Source organism: Lutra lutra, chromosome 16 (genome assembly GCF_902655055.1).
Source record: "Lutra lutra chromosome 16, mLutLut1.2, whole genome shotgun sequence".
NCBI classification, from domain to species: Eukaryota; Metazoa; Chordata; class Mammalia; order Carnivora; family Mustelidae; genus Lutra; species Lutra lutra.
Window position 1 is genome coordinate 1,658,826 of NC_062293.1, and position 18,683 is coordinate 1,677,508.

The following is an 18,683-nucleotide window of genomic DNA, read 5'->3' on the forward strand; positions in this document are numbered from 1 at the left end:
AACCACCCGAACGGCCACTGTGCAGTCTTGGGGGCGGACAGCTGTGCTACCAGAACCCCATGGGCGGGGCCCAGCAGCCAGAAGGTCGCGTCAATGCGTTTCCTGCAAAGTCCCCCAGATGAGCTGGCAGAGAGCCCTCTCCTGGCTGAGGCTGGCATTACACCTCCAAATCTGGTTTTCAGCTCTTGGCACCCCCCTTGCCCCCCAGGGTAACTTGGCTGCAGCCCATGGTGGTCTCCGAGTGCAGGACACGGCAGCCCCTATGAGTGGGACCGCCCAGCCTTCTCCTTGCTGTTGCCTGCCTGCTCCCTGGGGCATCTGGCTTCCCACCTGGGCCTGGGGCTCCACACCAGACCCCCTGCTGGAGGAACCCAACTGACCAGCCTCCCTCCCCTCAGTGCATGCGGAGACCGCGGGGTCTGTTTCCCTGGAGGGGCCCAGGACCCGACCCTGCGCCTCGCTACTGGCAGCTGCCCAGAGCGGACAGCCAGAGCGCAGGGTGCCCTCAGTGCCCGGTGCACTGAGGACCCTCACCTGCCCCACGTCCCCAGCCCCGGGGTCACTCAAGGCAGGTGCAGTGGAGCGAGTGCCCGGTAGGGGCCAAAGTGCCGTGTTTCAGGGACATGAGAGGAGCCGCACCCGAACCCAACAACTGCCCCCACGGACCCCATTCCACGAGGCTGCAGACCATGCAGGCATCAACTTTAATACGGGGCTGACCTGTGAGGGGGCTGGGAGGGTCCCCTTTCTGTTCCAGGTGGGAGGGGGAGACGTCATCGGGATTGTCTAATACCGAGATGAGCCGTCAGCCAGAGAGCCGCGACCACCCCCGACAGCATCTGCCCCGTTGGAGAGCTCCGGGGGCCCAGCAGGCTCCCAGGCGACAGGGGCCGCACCCCCCCGAGCAGGCCCGTCAGCACCTATGGGAACCCCAGGGAGACCACTGGCTCCCCAGAAATGTCCCTTTGCAGCGGGGCTGAGCTCCCGCTGGTGCCAAGGACCTGTCAGCCCAGCAGGGGTGCGTCCACCCCGCCAGCCCAACGCCGCCGAACGTCGACACAGAAGAGGGAGGTTTCCAGCCCCGAACCGATGGGGAGACTGGGCAGGTCAGGAAGCCAGGCCAAGGCAGGGACTCCCTAACTGAAGCCCTGGCCAGCGGACGGGAGCAGCAGGAAGAAGTGAGGGAGGGGCGGGCAAGGAAGCCGGGTTCGACGCGCTCCCAAGAAGACAGCAAGCTGCGGAGAAGGCGGCCCGCGGAGCCTTGCAGGGCCGGGGACAGGAGCGTGGCCAGCACCAGGAGCCTTGGGCCTGCCTGTGGCCGCGTGGGAGCTGCAGCGTCAGAAGCTGCGTGTGGCTGGAGGGTCTGAACGTTGCCATTTAATCCAGAAACGAGAGCAAGGCCGCAGCGCCAGGGAAATGCTCCGCAGAGCCCTCCTGGTACCAAGCCCCGCGCGCCACGCTGCGCCGTCAGCACCTGACCGGCCTGGCCTGGTGCCGGCCTCCCGGGAACCGGGTCAGGGCTGGCCACGCACCCAAACTCTGTGGCCCCCAGGCTCTGGGGAGTCCCCGCCAGTCCCGTGAGAGGAGGCTGAGTTACGAGGCCGCCACCAGCTCCACCTGCCTGGGCTTGGCCTCGCGGGGGACTTTCTCTGTAGAGGAAAGAAAGCGGTGTTGGCCGAGGAGATCAGACCCGAGAAGCAGAAACTTCCAGAGAAGGAGGGGAGGTGGTAAGGAGCCAGGACCCAGGACAGCATGCTCTGGACAGGGCCTTCGGGGCCTGAGGTGTAGGCAGGGGGCCTGACGTGAGGGAGGGTCAGGGAGAGGAGCAGGAAGAAATGTGGAGGGACCACCAGCCACATGGGGCCCCAGCAGGAAGTGGCCCCACAGAGCCCTGATGTCTAGAGGATGGCTTGTCCTGGGCTGGACATGGCCTTTTCCCAGCTCTGCTTGTGGGCTATGCCTCTCTGAATGGGGTCAGGCTCGAGAAGGTCACCCCATCCTGGAGCCCCGGGCCCAACCCGAGCGAGGCCTGTGCTTACCTGCCCCGCTGGGGAGGTAGGAACCGACTTTCACCGAGTGGAAAGGGGGAAGGGAAGACCTTGTGGCCCAGGCATTTTGCTTTGTTCTAGAACTCCCTGTTCTCCAAAGGACAGGACGAGAAGCGTACCTGGTTTCTTTTCGGGAAGGGGCTCTGAAGGAACCTCTGGGAGCTCTATCTGCTCCTACAAGAAACAGACGGCAGAGGCTGCAGCAGCCGTCGGGGCGGGAAGTCCCCCACGCTGAAGCCCCTGCAGCAGCTGGCACTGCTGAGACCTCAGTCGCCCCAGGGGGCTTCCCAGGAGATCTCAGCTCCGAACCTGGCCGTGCACTTGGGCACACGTATGCGCATGGGTCCCGGAGCCACAGAGGCGCCTGCTGTGCTCGCTCGAGGGCAGGTCTGTGGTAGAGCTGCCTGCCCCCAGGGGCACCCCTCGTGGCTCAGGGCATTCGGGTCCTTGGGAGGAAGGACATCAGGAGGCAGCGCCCACGGGACGCCGAAGTGCAGAGAGCAGCGACACTAGCTAGTGCTCCTCCCGCGGGTACAGGGAGCGGCAGGCGGGGGGCACGGGGAGAATGCGGCGCCCCGAGGCGGTGGCCCAGAGACAGAGACCGCTCAGTCAGGCAGCGGACACAGGCCTCAGGCCTGCGTGAGACGACGTCAGCGGCGTCCAGGGTTACGTATGCAGGCCCTGCACATGACAGCGAGCGACTGGGCCACAATGGGAAAGGCCCCCCCGAGATCACAAAACCATACTCTGTCCTCTGGAGGGGCCGACGGAGCTGGAGGTCAGCATCTCTGCGCTGTCCCGGCCGCCGGGCTCCGGGCGGCCCCAGCCTCCAGCAACCTCCTCGGGTGGGCAGCGCACGAAACCGTCTCCCCGGGCTGGCTTCTCCCTGCGGTCAGCCAGGCCCGCGAGGAGACGGGCCTCGGTGCAGCACAAATGCTAGTCGTTTCAGGAACACCGGCCGCAACGACAGGACTGTGCTCCCCAAGACCAGTGACCACCACGGGCAGAAGCCGCCTGGGGTCCCGTCGCCCGAGGGACCGTGCCCGGCTCTGGGAGGTCCTATTACCTGAGTGATTGCGTTCAGCTCCTCCAAGATGGCATCTTCATCCTCCTGAGTGAAGCTTCCGGCCAAGAGCTCGTCTATTTGCTGCAAGAGGAGAAGCAGAGGTGAGGACCCGGGCCAGGCTGGGGAAGGAGACCGCCCGTGGCTCAAGCTCCCCCCGCCCCGAGAAAAGCTGACCACCACCGGCACGGGCAGGCGCGGCCCTCGAGGGCGGCCGCTGGGCACTCACGCAGGCGGCAGGTGGCCCCGTGGCCCAGCAGCACCTACCCGCTGGTACTCCACGGCCTCCTGGGTCTCCTCCAGTATCCGCTCCACTTCCTCTATGGACATCACCTAATCGGTTCGGAGGGAGTCTCGTCAGCGAGGCCCTGGGAGAAGCCCTGGTGGCAACACCACCCGGACCGGGGGCACCAGCCAGGCCGTGCGCAACACGACACGGTTCCGGTTGTCTCTGCCGTGGCTGGGCCTGTGCAGAGACTCCGGAGCTCGGCCCCCACTCTCTGCTCAGACGCCTGCCGGCCCTTCGCCCCAGACCTCCGGCACCTCAACCAGCCCAGGAGATCGAGGCAGAAACAAGCAAAAAGGTGTCAGAAGCTTCCTCAGAGCGGCCAACTCGATCTCGTTCGGGTTCGAAGACGAGCCTCTGCTGGACCCGCAGGTACACACTGGACGGATGGGCGGAGCAGCTGGTGGCTGGGGCGCTCTGTGTGGCCCCTGCTGTCCCCTCACCAGGAGATCAGGGCAGGCTGGGGCACGGCTTCTCCCCTCCTTCTGCCACCACCTCTATGCCGCATCCTGTGACGAGGCTGTATTCACCTCCTCCAGGAAGCCCTCCCAGTGAGCCCACCACACCCTCCGTGCACCCTCACCGGACTACTCTTCCAGTCGCATAAGCATCTGTGGACCCAATTTCTAGTCTGTGCCCATCACCGCACTCTCAGGTCAATACCCTGAGTGTCCGCCACCATCGCCGCCTCCTGGTAGCACCGGCTTTCCCACGTTCCCGGCTGGCACCAGCTGCTCCCAGCCCATGGCCTGGGGCACAAGCCCGTTCCCTCGTTCACCTAGCTCCCCTTCCTTTCTGCCCCCGGCCCTGCCAGGACCCACCTGGTGCATCTTTTTCAGACATTCGTTTCCAATCTGCAGCCCCTCAACCACCTTCATCTCAATCTGGGTGAACTCGATGCTCTGGACCTGGGGAGGATGTCGAGGCAGACCCAGCGGTCAGGTGTCTGCCCTCCCCTCCCCCTCCCCCTCCCGCCGCTCGCTGCACCGACCATCGTCTCCAGGCTGGTGATCTGGTTTTCTGTCTTGTCCAGAAGCTGCTCCCGGTACCGCTTCTTCTTGAGCAGCAGCTTGGCCCGTCTGCAGAGGGAACCCGCTCGGTGACCCAGTGGCCGGCATGCCTGTTGGTGGCCTTGCCGGGCGTGGACTGGCCTCCTGGGCCCACCCCCCCCACCCCCAGCTGCAGACCCACGGGGGACCGAAGCCCCTTCTTGCCCTGCCTGCCCTGGGCCCCACTCACTCCTTCTTCCCGTCCCGCAGGAGCTGCCTGGCGATCTCGCGCTCGCGCTCCAGCTGCTGGGTGATCCTCTTCTGGTACTGCTTCAGCTTGTCCCGCTGCTGCTTCAGTTGCTGCGAGAGAGCAGGCCTGGGTCCGCACATGCCCTCGCTGCGCCGGGCCCTGCGCCCGCCACGCGGCACCCTTGCGGCCGCCCCTGCGGCACACCCTCTAACACAGAGTTCTCCGTGGGGACAAAGGGCACATGGGGCAAGGGCTGGCGACGTTTATGGCTGTCACCACTGTGGGGGGCATGCTCCTGGCACCATGGGGTGGAGGCCAGGGGTGCTGCCCGGCATCCTGCAAGGCCCAGGACACCCCACAGAGAGGGGCAGCCAGCCCCAGGGTCCACAGCGCTGAGATGGAGAGCCTGTTCTCAGTGGCGTCACTGCACAGCACGGCTGTGGGTGCTGGGGAGGGGGCAGGTCAGAGCGCCGCCACTGCCTCCAGGGTTCAGAGACAACCCAGAAGGGCCCCGGCGAGCCACCGGCCCACCCAGCCACAGCGAGGGTTTGGGGCCTTGCAGCCCAGCTCTGCCGGCTTCAGACGGGTTCCCGATGTGTGCAGCCCCCCTGCCTTTGCCGCTCATCACTGTGCCTTTGCTGACAGCCGCCGCCACGTTGGAGTGAAGTGTTTGCGTGATCGTGCCAAGCAGCTGGGACCCCGGGTGCTGTCCCAGAAGGGACGGTGGGGCGGTGGGGGGCATTTACGGTGTCAGTCAATCCTGCCCTAGTCTAGACCACTCACATTTCTTTCAAATTTCGTCATTTCAGAGGACGCTACGGTGAGCGCGTGCGGGCACAGGGCATTTCTCCTATGTGGCCTTCGATCTTTAGGAACGATTGCCCTGAGTTAATCAAGTTAATTAAGTGAAAAGGTCAGTACACCTGTAAGACTCGGTGTAGTGAGAAATCATCCGCCAGTGTAGACGTGTCTGCAGGGACCCGCTTCACGGCTCCCTCCACAGCATGCCTCCTCAGCACCTGCCCAGGGCGCCACATGGCCGGTGGGGCGGGCTGGGTGCCGGCTGCGTAGTCTCCTTGCCGCAGTGGCAGGTGCCCACTCTCCCGGCAGACACGGTGGCCAGCCTATGTGCCGTCGTCTCCGCTCTGGCCGCCGATCCCCCCCGGAGCTGGGCACCCACCCCCGCCCAGGGCCACTGTCCCAGCCGGGTGCGGGCAGAGCACCGAAGACCAGCCGCAGGACGCAGGTGCTTAGGGAAACCAGACGCAGCGGCGGAGGGTCACGGGGCAGACGGCGCCCGGGCCGGGAGTTCCCAGCTTTACATCCGAGGGACCGGCCAGTCGTCGGGATTATTGTGCGCGGACCGCGCTGCTCGGTCTGGGCACGCCCAACAGGGCTCCCGGCCAGGACAAGGGCCTCCTTGAAGAGAAGCCCAGAGGTGGGTCCTTGGAAGGAGGAGAGAACCGCGGGGGCTGCCCGCGGCGGGTGTCCGCCAGGCGCGCCCCCGCCTCCGCAGAGCCCAGCGCGCGCCCCCGGGCAGCACCCCCGCTCCTAGGGTTTCCTCCAGGGCGGCTCCATCTGGGGAGCCTCAGTCGAGGACCTTTAGGACAGGAGGTCCCTGCAGCCAGCGCGAGGCCGCCTGAGACTGAGCCCGTTTCTCTCTCAGACCCGACGCCGGGCCGCCCGCCGGGCTGGCAGGAGCGCGAGCGAGGGTACGCGGGGCGGAGGTCCGCGGCCACCCCTCGGCGCTTCCGACGCGCCGTCCCTCCTAGGCCATCCTGCGTCCGGGCCGCAGAGACCGAGCGCGCCGCGGGGCAGCCGGGGTCCGCGGGGTCCGCTCGGGGTCCGCACGCCCGCACCGCGGGCCACCGTGTGCGGGGCTGGCAGCGCGGCGCTCCCGCGGGGCTCCGGGGCTCCGAGGCTCCGGGGCGCCCGACCACCCGGCGGGACCGGCCCCCCTCCCGGGCCGCGGCGCCTGCCCCCTGCAGCGCGCGCGCGCTCGCAGACCGGGAGCGGCTGCGACACCGCGCGACTCTCCGCGCCGCCCCGACCCCGCGGCCCCGTCCCGCCTTCGCCCGGGTCGCCCGCCGCCCGCGGTCCGGCGCCGCCACCCGCGGCCAGAAGCCCGCCCGGCGGAGCGGCAGGCCCTCCCGGGGGCCGCGCAGCCCTGCCCTGCTGTCCCCCGCCGTCGCCGCGGGGCCCGGCTCTCACCAGGACGGCCTTGTCTTGCTCGGTGACCCGGCTCTGCTTCTTGCGGCCGAACAGGTTGCCCATGGCGCCCCGGCCCGCCGCCCCGCCCGCCGCCCCGCCCGCCGCGCCCCCTCGCCGCCCTCGCGGCCTCCGTACCGAAGCCCCGCCCCCGACGGCGGCCGCGCGGGGCCAGGCGCCGCAGAAGGCGAACGCGTGCGGGCGGGCGGCCGGCGGTCCGGGATTCGGATGCGCCCTCGCCGGACACGGCGACCGCGGCTCGAGGACGCTGCCGGTCGGGCCTGCGCAGTCCTAAATGCCGCATTTCGCGTGCTCTCCGGAGTGCCGTCGCGCTGCGGATTAAGACTCAAAGTTGCCGTGTCCCGTGTAGGGGGATCCTTGCGAGGTAGCCGGGGGCCGGAAGCCTTGTCCGCGAGCCCCTGCGCCCCGGCGGGTGCGGGCCACGAAGTGCCGCGCCCAGTGATCCTGTGTCCGGCCTGCGGGCTTCCAGGTGTGTGCGACGGCTACCGGGCCGTCCGCCGGGCCTGCGCCTGCGCACCGTGGGTCCGCCCGGCCTGCGGCCCAGCCCCAGGGACGAGAGCCCGCCTGGGGCTCCGCGGTGCGCAACCGCTCGCCCGCCGTCCCGGCCCCCAGCTGTGTGTCCTGGCCGTGCGCGCTAGGTTCGGGGGGCGCACGGCCTCTCCCGGGACAGCACCCAGCCCTGCTGGGTCACCCCAGCCGGTCCTGTAACGGAGTCTGCCCTGGGCCAGGCCCGGTCCTAACAGCCCAGAGGCTCACGGGAGGGGCGCGGGGGTGCTGAGATGAGCCCCTTGCCTCACCTCTTCGGTCGGACGCCGTGTCGAGTGGGCACCGGGCTGGCCGGCTTCCACGGGGGTGCGCTGGCAGGAAGCCCTGCAGGTGGGAAGGGAGGTCCGTATCCAGAGGAAGTGTCTATGCAGTGAGGACAAGTCCACTGCCTCATGACGGAAACATGGGAATAGTCGGCTGGTGTGGCTGGCCAGTACCCCCAGGACGTGGTGCTCTTCTGGGCTGGGCACTCCGCACTTGTGGGGAGCAGGCGGGCCTTGGCTGGGGGAAGTCTGTGTTGCTGAGCCCACAGCCTCTACCCCAGCTGCCATGGCCACTTTGTGAGCACTGGGAGGCGGGGGAAACCCTCCATGGTGGTGACTCACGTCAAGTTTGGCCACAAGGCCTGGAGTTCTATTTCTGTTCCACAAGATGGGCCCCAGTCTAGGTGGCCACCCGGGTACTTCATTCTGGACACCCTGATTAGCCAGAGATCCCTGCGAGAGAGCGTGCTGCGTATCCCTGTGTTCCAGCCGCCTGCTGGGGTAAGGTCCAGCCTTGCTGGGAGGCGGCGTGCCACACTGGGACCGTGCGGCCTGCTTGGGGCAGAGGAAGGGTCCAGAGGCCGAGAGCCAGAGCTGGTCTGCAGGAGAGACCACCCCTTGGCCAGGAAGCTCACTGGGGGGCACACTGGGGCTACAGCAACTGCCCGTCAGGGCTGAGAATCTTGCTGTGCACAGGACAGGCTGCGGGAGGCCCGCCCAAAGCAGCTGCAGGTGGAGGAGAAACTCACTGAGGGGCCTTGCACCCGCCGGCCCCCTGGCCTTGCACCGCAGGAAGAGAGAAGCAGCTGGCGCCAGGAAGGGAGCCCCTTCCTCTGCCTGGCAGCCCTGTTGCTCCAGAGCTCTGGTGAGGAAGCCCCCAGCCAGCGAGCCGGCCAAGGAGAAGCATCTGCAGGTCGGGCTCCCCCATCACGAGCCGGCCAAGGAGAGTGAGTCCCCGCCCAGCCCTTACTACTGCGGCAGTGGCGCTCCTGGACTCCCGAGATCAGGTCCTAAGAGCTGACACGGCCAGTGGAACTCAGCCACCCGGTCGGCCTGCAGCGCCCCCTGCCCTGGGAGGGACTGGCAGGCAGCGGCCTGTGCCAGCTACTCGGGCACCGGCTTGCACAGGCAGGGCTCTGTCCCCACGGGCGGGGCCACGCTAGCTGACGTCACGGGGAGCGGGGATGCGCCTTCCCTGTGGACTCGGCCAAACCTGCAGATTCCTGAACAAGACCGGCGGTGGCCGCTGTTCCATAGCAGCAGGGCAGCGGAAGGACGGAGTAGGCACTGTGGGCAGGCCGGGCACTTGCAGCGTGGACTTCCTGGAGCCCTGCAGCGTGGCCCCCCAGTCATGGAACCGGCTGGGGCTGGGGGCCGATGAGAGGTCGGACTGTTAGGTGCGTGGCGTCAGATCTCTCCTCGCCCATCTGGGTTATTTTTTCACTGATCGTGTGTGCTTTCCCATGACGTCCATTTTGTTCAGGCCCAGGGGCACCTGACCCAACTGTCAAGTCCAAGACCAAAGCCAGAGAGCCCAGCACGGTCCCTCGTGCCGGCTGCTCCCACAGCCCTGCTCACCTGACCTCTGGGCCTGCCCCCTCGGGCGCCCAGGGGAAACCGGCACTCCCACCATCATTCCTGGCCCACAGAGGGCTTTTCGAGAATATGTGGTCCTCACCAAGGGCTTTCGCCAGGCCTCTGTCAGGGCAGTGTGGTTTGGGGACACAGTGAGGCTCTCAGTGAGCCGGCTGCACCTGACAACTCACAGCAGGTCCTTATCTCCCAGAGTTCCTGGACTCTTCCCTACGTATCACACCAAGGGACTTTTGGCTCAGCTGAGCTGTGCCAAGTCCAAGCTTCCAGCAACAAAGGACCAAACTGGGCCTCTGTGGCTCTCGGTGTGAGTCAGCAAAATCTTGGTGTTCCTGGGGTGGGGCCCAGAGGAGAATCAGCCTCCCCTTAGCCAGCGACTGCCTCGGTGTGGTCTGCACGGAAGGGGGTGTCTCAGGGAGGAGGGTCACCTGTGCTGGTGGGCCAGGCTTTATGGGATGAGCTTGGGTCCTTCCCCTCCACTGTCTTGGTCCTCACACATCCTCGTGCTGCTCCGATCTGGACCTGGGAGGACGGAGACCCCGCTGTGTGTTGGAATCCTGCCAGCCCCAGGCTGAAGCTGGGGGCATGATTTCCTGATACAGCAGTGCTGCCACAAGAAACCAGATCTCTTACAGCAGCCCAATAGATTTCCCAATTTTCTGGTTCTACCCTGGAACTGAGAACTTAAAGCTTGTCTTATAAATGTAATGTTCGCGGGGGAAGTCTGAAATTGCCGGCCTGCCCTTCTGACCTCGTTTTCTCTTAATTATCTCTGTCGAGACCCTACGTCCTAATTACATCACATTCAGAGGAACTGTGGGTTGGGAATTCAGTACCTGAATTTTGAGGGGACAAGGTTCAACCCACCACACACGAATGAGATCATCACTTCCTATCACCTGTCCTGGACTTCTGCCTCCCAGGCTCTCTCCTGGAGCGACTTGTGACACGGGCCACTGCATCACCCGCCTTCACTCGGGGCAGCTCTCTGGGCACTTCAAGGCTAAGTGTTTAGTACAGAGGTTCGTTGCCTCTAAACCGCGGACGGGCAGGAAGGAAGGGAAGGCCGCACCACTGGATCCTGGGGCGGGGGGGGGGGGGGGCACAGGGACTGCAGCTTGCGAGAAGCGGGTCCTGTCAGTGACCGCGGCCTCCTGCCCTGGGCGTGCTGCCCCATCTCACCTGCCAGAACCCCCCAGGTGGCCTGTGACTGCTGGGCGGGCGGGGGGGGGGGGGTGCTCAGGAGACTCCTCCTGTGGGTGGACAGTAGCCCGGGATCCCGACGTGGCTTCCAGGGACGGTGTCAGTGGGGAGGTGCCGTTTGGGGTGGCCGTTCCATGACGTGCAGACCCAGGGGACGTTGGTATGAAAACATGGCCCTTGGGCGGGCCACCATCAACAGTGCCGCGGCTGGTAGGGTGCTGGCGGCCCCCATGGAGTGACCCCCGGCCTTGTGGTGCAGATGACGTAAGCTGCACGTGAGGCACCTGGGAGTTGGCTGTAGAGGACCAGCGCGGGAAGCCGCCGCCTCTGTCCACCTGCTCTCCACCTCCAAGTCCTCATCGGCTGTGGTCGTGGGGGTAGGGGGCTGATTGGTTGAGCCGAGTGCCGTGCCCTCAGCTGAGCCAATCCGCAGGGGGGAGGGCGGGGCCCACAGGAGGCAGGCGCGCCCACTCACGTCCACTGAGCAGAGGGAGTTGCCTCCCGGAGCCGCCAGCCGTCCCCCGACGCCAGGTACTCCTCGACGCCAGGTGTCCCCGGATGCCAGCCGTCCCCCGACACCAGGTACCCCTCGACGCCAGGTGCCCCCCGACGCCAGGTGTCCCTGGATGCCAGCCGTCCCCCGACGCCAGGTACCCCTCGACGCCAGGTGCCCCCCGACGCCAGGTGTCCCCGGATGCCAGCCGTCCCCCGACGCCAGGTACCCCTCGACGCCAGGTGCCCCCCGATGCCAGGTGTCCCCGGATGCCAGCCGTCCCCCGACGCCAGGTACCCCTCGACGCCAGGTGCCCCCCGATGCCAGGTGTCCCCGGATGCCAGCCGTCCCACGCCCGGCCTGCGTGTGGGCTGTGGGGCCAGGACGCCCCAGTGGAGGCCGAGCTGGGGCTCGCTGGTGTGGTGCGGGAGCACTTCTGACGCGGGCCACGCGCGGTAGGTTTTCAGGGGCCTCGGGGGTCACACCAAGGCGGCGCGGATAGAAACAGCAGAGCGTGTGGGATGAGCCGAAGACCAGCCTAGAACGAGTCCGAAAAATCCAGGCAGATCCCTAGGCGGGGTGTGAACTCAGGAACCGGTGTTTTGTCCACGTCCGTAGTGTGGCCGCTACAGTGGCCACGCGAGCAGCCCCGGGGGTGGGCCTGCGGGAGCCCCCAGGGCATGTGTGCTCAGAAGGGCTGGGAAGGGAGGCAGCTCCCAGAGGTTGGGGCTGCAGAGGGTATGCCCGGGAGAGACTGCAGTGGGGGGCCCGGGAGGGGCTGCAGGGGTTTGCTTTGCCGCTGACCGCTGCAGGCCCCACGGGAGTGGGGACAGAACCGCAGCAGGTCAAGTGTCCAGACACGGCTCTTAGGGCCTTGAGAGGAACAGACGCGGGTCCGCAGGGGCGTCCACAGCCTTTCCGGAAGCCTCGAGGCTGTGCGGGGCTGCGGTGGGGCAGCGGCGGCCACACGGCGGCGCTGCAGGACAGCCTGGCGGCCGGCCCCGCTGCGGAGTGTCCCCGCGCCCCGCATCTCAGCACTCCAGCACCTGGCACCCAGCAGGCAGTGGCTTCTGGGGGTCCTCGCAGGAAGGGGGTCCCAAGAAGCCCGGGCTGCAGTAGAGAGCTTCCTGGACCGGGACTGCCCTGGGCCTGCCCAGCTGGGAGAGGTCCGCCATCTGTCCACTCATCACCGGTTCCTCCTTTGGAGATAATCACTGCAGACACAGGCCCATCTACACCGCTATGAGGGGCGACGGGGAAGCCGGTGCAGAGGGACCGGTCACCTGCCTGACCTGGAGCTGGACTCCGAGGCCCTGGCCTCAGTGGGAGGACGGATGGAGGGAGTGGTGGTGGCCGGCACAGGGGCGGGGGGAGCGGACGGACCTGTGTCTAGAAGCTGTGGCCTGCGGGGTGGAAGCAGGTGGGGGTGGCCCCGGGGCCGGCTTCAGAGTCCCTCTGGTCACGCTGCACCCCCGTGCTGCGGTCTCAGGCTCAGGAAGGGTGTCTGGGAGTGGGAGAGCCGAGAAGGGGCCTGTGGTGGGGTGGGAGCGGCAGGGGTGCCGGCGCAGGGGCGCTGCTGCCAGGGCTGTCCCGCAGCTGTGCCGCCGCAGGGGCTGCAAGAGCTCACAGGTCCAGAAGGGCCCTTGGGCGTCCCTCCCGCACGGTGTCCGTGCCTCTCGGAGTGATCACGGAGTGCCCGGTCCTTCTCAGACTGGGCCACAGAAGCACGGGGGCTTGTCCCGGCCGCCAGCTGGACGGCAGCCCCGCAGAGGGAGCTCGGAGCCAGCCACTCACGCGTGGCTGCTGGGCATCCTCACACCCAGGGCGCCCGTGGACCTGTGGTGAGTGGCCGAGCAGGGCCCTTGTGACGCACCGGGGACAGCAGGTGCTCTCCGCGACCCGCCCCTGCACTCGGTGCTCAGAAGCGGCTCTGCTGCCCCCCAGGGCTCTTGGGGCCCGTCCCTAGCTGGCCTCGAAGCAGGGGGGGTTCCCACGGGGCTGCCTGGTCCCCAAACCGCTTCCTCTAGAGCTGGCCGTCTGCGGGCCTGGTGCAGGGGTTGCAGGCTTCGTGGCCCCTCCGGCACCTGCGTGTCCCCAGGTGCCGCCGTCAGAGGCCCTGCGTGTCCCTGCAGCCTCGCTCTCCCTTGGGACGCACGCAGTCAGAGGAGCGCCTGTTTCCCGCAGGCGCAGGCTGGATTCAAACCCAGCCCGGCGCACAGGCCCTTCGGGAGCCACGCTCTCTTGCCTCGGGGCATTTTGTTCATTGAGGGGACGGTCACGTCACGCACAGCTCACCATCTGAAAGTCAACAATTCAGTCATCTGGTGCCTTCACGCCGTGTGACCACTACCTCTGTGCATTCTAGCACCTTCTCCTCACCCAGGAAAGCATCCGTGCCTGTTAAGCAGTCACTCCCCGCCCCCTCCCCCCGCCCCTGGTGGCCCCGGTCTTTCTGTTTCTGTGGATTTCCGACTCCAGATCTTTCATGAAAGAACAAGTACACGACACATGGCCTTCGGTGTCGGTCCTCTCCCCGTCAGGCCACACTGTGGCAGGTGTCGGCACTGGCTTTTCAGAGCTTGGGCATAAACGCTCCAGTGCGGAGAGACCACATTTTGTTTATTTGGACATCAGTGGACGCCTGGGCTGTGTCCCCCCCCCCCCCCAGCTGTGGTGACCAGCGCGACCAAGAACATTCGTGGGCAAGACCCTGCGCGACCACGTGTGAAGACCTCGGCACCCCCTTTGGATCACCGTAGCTTTGTAGTGAGTTTCGAAACCGGGAACTACCAATACTTCAGGTTTTTTCTGGCTCTTTTCAGGGCCCCTTGCATTTCCATGTGCATTTGAGGGTTGGCCTCATTTCTGCAAAAAGGCAACGGGGGTTTTCATTTGGCTGAGATCACCGTGGAGTGTGGCCATGGATGGCCACGGGGCCTTCGTGCCCGGGAGCGCACAGCCACGGTGGGCGGGGCTGGCTCTGCCTTCACGACATGACATGGAGCCCTCTTCGGGCTGCTCCTTTGTTGGGGTGCCATTTGCTTCTCCCCCAGTCTGGAAAGTTCTGATACTTAGCAAAAAAGAAAGAAAAACCCATGTGGGGTTCCCTCTTCCTTTGGTTTTAGCTGTTGCTGGCCTCTGCCCCCCTTCCCTGGGGAGCCCGGGGTCCTGTGCATGGCTGGGGCTCCCTCTGAGCTGGCTGGGGCCGCTGGAGGTGCCTGCTCTGGACCCTCCAGTTAGGAGAAAGTGGGGCTCAGAATGCATGATGGGGGATGGGCCATCATGGTCCCCGGGGCCCCTCTCCTGCAGGGCCTCTGCCTCTGGACCCCCATCCCCCTCCCCATGTACCAGGCTGTGTGGCCAAGCAGGCTGCTCACTGGTGCAGGTGGGTGGTCATGGGGCCCTGGCAGGCGGGGGCCTTGGGGGCAGCCCTAACCCAGGATGTTCGGGCTGGAGAGGTGGGCGGGGGGCACATGCCCTTGGTCCTGTCTTGGAGACATGAAGCCCACCCCTCACGGGAGGAAAGAGGGGGCTGTAATTGATGTCCAAGGGGCTTCTCTTGAAGAGGAGAGATCGGTAGAATGCCGCAGGTTTCCCGGGATTAGCTGAGGGCCTGACACCAGACAGTACCTGAAACCCTCTCCCCAGCTCCCTCCTAGCCCTGAGGCCGGCCACCTGCCAGGCCGGGAGCTGATGGCCCCAGTTCCTAGCGAAGCTCCGATGTCAAGCCCCGGCTAAGAACTCGGAGAAGAGTGTGTCCGCCGGGGCTGTCCCTGCTCCCTGGAATTCGCCGTGGCGAGGGCGCCCCAGCCCCGGTCTGTAACGGATCCCCCCGCACTCTCCGCAGGGCCGCTCGTCCTGAGACCGGAACCGGCGCACGCGGGCTGCCCGCACCCGTCCGCACGCCGTGTCCCCGCGGGGCAAGCGGCGCCCGGCCGCGACACCGGAGAGCGCGCAGTGTGCACCTGCCGTGCGCAGGTGTGTGCGGTCAGCGCCCGGCGCGGACAGCCTGCGGACGGTCCTCGGTGGCCCCGAGCAGATCGGACCCAGCTGCCCGGCGCGGTGGCTGCAGGTGGCCCAGCAGGACGACCCCACGACATGCCACTCCCCGAGGAAGCTCCCGTCCCCTCCCCCAGGGCGCCGCGGTGAGGGGGACCGGGCCTGCCGGGGGGAGGGGAGGCGAGTCTCCTGGCGGGTACCCGGCGCCCCCCGGTGGCCAAGTCCCGCCGCGCATCCATCTTTCATTTTTACGGCACCGGGTTAGCACTCCGGTCCTGACGACGAGAAAACCGATGTTGATGGGAAAATATCACTTTCTCTGCGGAGCACGGACGTGGGAAGGCTGGGTTTCCTTCTCGCAGAAAACAATGTCACCCCGGTCAGGAGCGCAGCGCTCAGACCCCCAGGTTTCCATGGCGACGGCCACCCTCCCCCTGTGCGGTGCTGAGCCCAGCAGGTGATGCGCGGGTCCCAGGCTCTGCCCAGTGGAGGCACGGCCACCCCCAGGGCAGGACAGACGCTTTCCTTCCCATTCCCGTGGCCATCCACCTCCTCTTGGCAGAGGGTCTCCTGCATTTGCGGGCTCTGCTTGGTGGGGGTCTTTGCCCCGAAGCCTGCAGACAGCGGGAGCCGTAGGCTGATTAAAGCCCCTTAAGGATGTCTGTGTCCTAGTCTGGAGGCCATGATGCCAGGGGTCAGGGGCCAAGGGAATGATGTAGGTGGCCCTGAGGCCAAGAAGCTGCCTGTGACGTTGGGAGACTGTCCCCTAGGGTCCTTACAAGTGGAAGAGGACGCAGAGAGCGTCAGAGTCATGTGACATGAGAAGCTCCTGGAGCTGGGGATGGGAGAGGCAGGGAAATGCAGTGCCCTCTGGGCCCCTCCAGAGCCAGTGGCATTTGCAGTCCCGGAAGCCTGGCCATGGTGGTCTACTGCGGCAGCCACGGGAGGCCAGCACAGGGGTGTCATCAATCTGGGGAACCCACCGTGCTGTTCCCAAGACCTGGCCGCTCTCTTCCACACCAGCCAGCCCCTTGCTGCAGCCCACAGGCCGGCTGTCGCGACCGCGTCCGCCCAAGCCCACTCCTGTGGTTGCTGGGCCCAGGTGCCGTGCTGCTGGGGTGTGAGCATTCCCTCTGGAACGAGGACCCACACGGAGCCCCCAGAACCCTCACCCCAGCAGAACCAACCAGGGCTTCGTGGGCCGTAATTTCTCCAGGAAGCCGGCCAGCTCCTCCCAGGGAGGCCCACAGCGGGGAGGGATGGGGACCCTGGGTCCTGGGAGTCACGTGGCCCCTTTTCTGTGAGAGCCGCAGTGCGACCTGGGGGCATCGGCTCCTCCTCTCACTACACCCGGTGCACCTAAACCTCCCCATCGCCCCCCCTTGGGGTCTGGTGTGCATAACCCTGCCCCACGCAGCACCCCGCAGCCTCCGTGGAGTGAAGGTCTTCAAGCGGGCCTCGGGGTCAGGATGCCTGAGTCGTGATCCCAGTTCTGCCGCCACCCGATGGCCATGGCTTTGGGCGAGTTACTTAATTCCTGTCCCCCCACTTCCTGTGGCAGAGTGGCGTCCAGGAAGCCACACCCACGGAGGGGTGGGGGACTCGCGTCCTTGGACCCCAGGGAGCGTCGGGGCGAAGTCCCCACGTGGGAGGCAAACCGGGGCCGCCGTGGGGCCGGGTCATTGCGGGGCACGCCGGCCGAGGGCGGGGAGGACGGGGAGGCGGACTTGGCCCCCGAGCCTGGGGAAGGAACCAGGGCAGCAGCCGGCGCACCGCCCGCGGCCCCCTCCGGCTGCGAGACGGCAGGTTGCGTGGTTTAAAGTCGGCCGCGGGAGGGGGTGCACCGGGGCTGGAGGCTCTGGGAAGAGAGGCTCAGCTCCCGCCGCGCGAGGGGCCGCCCAGGCCCCGCCCCCAAGCCACAAGGCTGCAGCCAGTCACCTCTGCACTTGTTTATTGTCATGAACAGCTGTCGTTTGCTCTCACTCACTCCGCAATTCTCATTTGGTAAAATAAATAGCGATAAGCGAACCTTCAGGGCGTGCTCTGTGGAGCCCCGGTTAACTCCATGATTGGACTTTCGCGTCGGACCCGGGAAGCCCATGCAGGCCCCGGGGCGGGCGGTTCCGCGTCCGCACAGACGGCCGGGTCGCCTCCTCGGCTGGAGTCTGCTGCTCCGGACCCAGCCGGTGGCTGGGTGCCGGCGGCCCGGGAGCCCACATGGATCCCGGCCCGGAGCCGGCTCCTGGGGTGCACGGGGGTCCCCAGGCCGCCAAGGCTGGTGCTGCCCGGTCCCCGGGTACATGGCCCTGGCCGAGACACAGTGCTGGCCACAGCTCAAGGGGACTCACATTCCCACGATTATGGCCTCGTAGTGGCAGAATTAGTTAAGCCAGCTCACTCCTCTATCGAATAATCTTGATTCCCAAGGAAAATGGAAAAAATGCTTTTCAGAATATCGTCATTGTGGTTTTGTTTTACAAGCGCTGTTTGTAATTGCTTAGCACATTCTCTGTTGTCCTTCCTGGGGCTACACCATTCCCGTGGCCCCAGGTCGTGCACACGTGAAGACACACACGCACACCTGTGTGCAGACATGTACAGACGCCCTGACCCACGCCAAAGCAGTCACCAAGAACCTTCTCTGCATTACTCACTGCAAGACACCAGCGAGTGGCGGTGCAGACGGGCCACTACTGACCCACAGATGCCCTTGCACTGTGCACGTGTGTGACGCCCGTGCAGGTGGGAGGCCTCAGGACCGCACAAGTGTGCACTCGTGTGTGGGCTCGGGTGTGCAAACCATGGGCTCTGCACATGCGTGTACACCCGTGTGGGAGGCCACAGGCCTGGTGGCTGTCACCGCACCTGCCTGGGGAACACAGCACTCAAGAGAAGCGGGGCCAGTGGCCCAAGACGGTGGCTGAATGGCCACCGACCTGCCTCACCCATCCAAAGCCACAGGCCCCTTCTGCTAGCGGGTCTGTGAGGAGAGGGGCCTGTGCCGGGAAGGTGGGCTGCGTGGCGGAGGGGCACTGCCAGTCCTCACACCATCTGGCCATGAAGGCCCCTAGTGGGGCAAGGACTGGCAGTTGGCGAGGGGCCTTGGGCTGTCTCCTCGTACGCGCGCCGGCTCTGTCTCTCGAATGCCCCGGCCTCCCAGGGTGCTTGGAAATGCCCCCAGGAGCGCGTGTGCAGAAAACAGCCCCGGCTAGCTTGCAGCCAGGGGGAGGCGGCCCAGGCCAGCTCATGGCCAGGCAGCGGCCCAGAGACCCATGCTGAGCGCTAGCGCTCCCCCGTCCGCCAGGGTGGCCGAGCCCTGGGGAGCTGGCTTCTGTCTCGGAGTTTTTGTGGAGCCAATGCTCGGGTCCCTCGCAAAATAGAACGAGTGTGTCTCCCTCTTTAAAAATCTCAGAAGCAAAACAGGACGGAAAGGGTGCTGGGATGTCTGTGACCGTCCTTGGGCTGTCACACGGCAGGACTCCACCAGAGGCCCCTTCCCTGGGCTCCCGGGCATGACAGTGACCACAGACGGACGGACAGACGGCGAGGGGCCTCCTGGAGCCCTCAGCAGCAGGTCAGGACCAGTGTTCAGGGCGGCGTGGCGGGTCCACTATGTACACGGAGGCCTGGCGGGGCGGGCACCCGCTATCTGGCGCGCTTCTCCACCGAGTACACGGAGATGTAGTAGTCATTGCTGCCCACGGCCAGGTGAGGCTGCAGG

General features: G+C 66.3%; 3 protein-coding genes across 6 annotated transcripts in view; 1 reads left to right on the forward strand and 2 right to left on the reverse strand.

Moving 5' to 3' along the window:
* Positions 1 to 685: 685 nt before the first annotated feature.
* CHMP6 (charged multivesicular body protein 6) lies at positions 686 to 7,148 on the reverse strand. Of its 2 annotated transcripts, XM_047708093.1 has the most exons (9): positions 6,848 to 7,148; positions 5,420 to 5,502; positions 4,637 to 4,746; positions 4,389 to 4,476; positions 4,219 to 4,305; positions 3,379 to 3,444; positions 3,115 to 3,195; positions 2,168 to 2,222; positions 686 to 1,649 (listed from the first exon to the last, which is right to left on the reverse strand). In XM_047708093.1, the coding sequence occupies exons 1-9, from the start codon at positions 7,146 to 7,148 to the stop codon at positions 1,594 to 1,596; spliced, it is 927 nt and encodes a 308-aa protein (XP_047564049.1). In that variant the 3' UTR covers positions 686 to 1,593. The 2 variants fall into 2 exon arrangements, with proteins under 2 accessions (XP_047564049.1, XP_047564050.1); XM_047708094.1 differs by lacking the exon at positions 5,420 to 5,502 and having other exon boundaries at positions 6,848 to 7,010.
* LOC125087611 (uncharacterized) lies at positions 7,103 to 16,924 on the forward strand. 3 transcript variants are annotated; one of them, XM_047708092.1, is made up of 4 exons: positions 10,834 to 11,052; positions 11,087 to 11,188; positions 11,291 to 11,418; positions 13,148 to 14,076. In XM_047708092.1, exons 1-4 carry the CDS (start codon positions 11,029 to 11,031, stop codon positions 13,263 to 13,265), a joined length of 372 nt encoding a protein of 123 aa, XP_047564048.1. In that variant the 5' UTR covers positions 10,834 to 11,028; the 3' UTR covers positions 13,266 to 14,076. The 3 variants fall into 3 exon arrangements, with proteins under 3 accessions (XP_047564047.1, XP_047564048.1, XP_047564046.1); XM_047708091.1 differs by lacking the exons at positions 10,834 to 11,052; positions 11,087 to 11,188; positions 11,291 to 11,418 and adding exons at positions 7,103 to 7,229; positions 14,811 to 16,924 and having other exon boundaries at positions 13,148 to 13,729; XM_047708090.1 differs by lacking the exon at positions 11,087 to 11,188 and adding an exon at positions 14,811 to 16,924 and having other exon boundaries at positions 11,291 to 13,729.
* RPTOR (regulatory associated protein of MTOR complex 1) overlaps positions 16,897 to 18,683 on the reverse strand; it is a 315,386-nt gene continuing 313,599 nt past the window's right edge. The window contains 1 exon segment of the mRNA XM_047708089.1: positions 16,897 to 18,676. Coding sequence (XP_047564045.1) covers positions 18,608 to 18,676 — 69 coding nt within the window. The 3' untranslated portion in view covers positions 16,897 to 18,607.

Excerpts from the sequence above, each read along its gene's own strand:
- CHMP6 (XM_047708093.1), bottom strand. The coding sequence starts at position 7,148 with ATGCGGCATTTAGGACTGCGCAGGCCCGACCGGCAGCGTCCTCGAGCC. Across the intron at positions 4,477-4,636 it reads CTGCGGGACGGGAAGAAGGA|ACGGGCCAAGCTGCTGCTCA; the intron begins GTGAGTGGGGCC and ends TTCCCTCTGCAG. Across the intron at positions 4,306-4,388 it reads TCACCAGCCTGGAGACGATG|GTCCAGAGCATCGAGTTCAC; the intron begins GTCGGTGCAGCG and ends CATCCTCCCCAG.
- LOC125087611 (XM_047708091.1), top strand. The coding sequence starts at position 15,821 with ATGCAGTGCCCTCTGGGCCCCTCCAGAGCCAGTGGCATTTGCAGTCCC.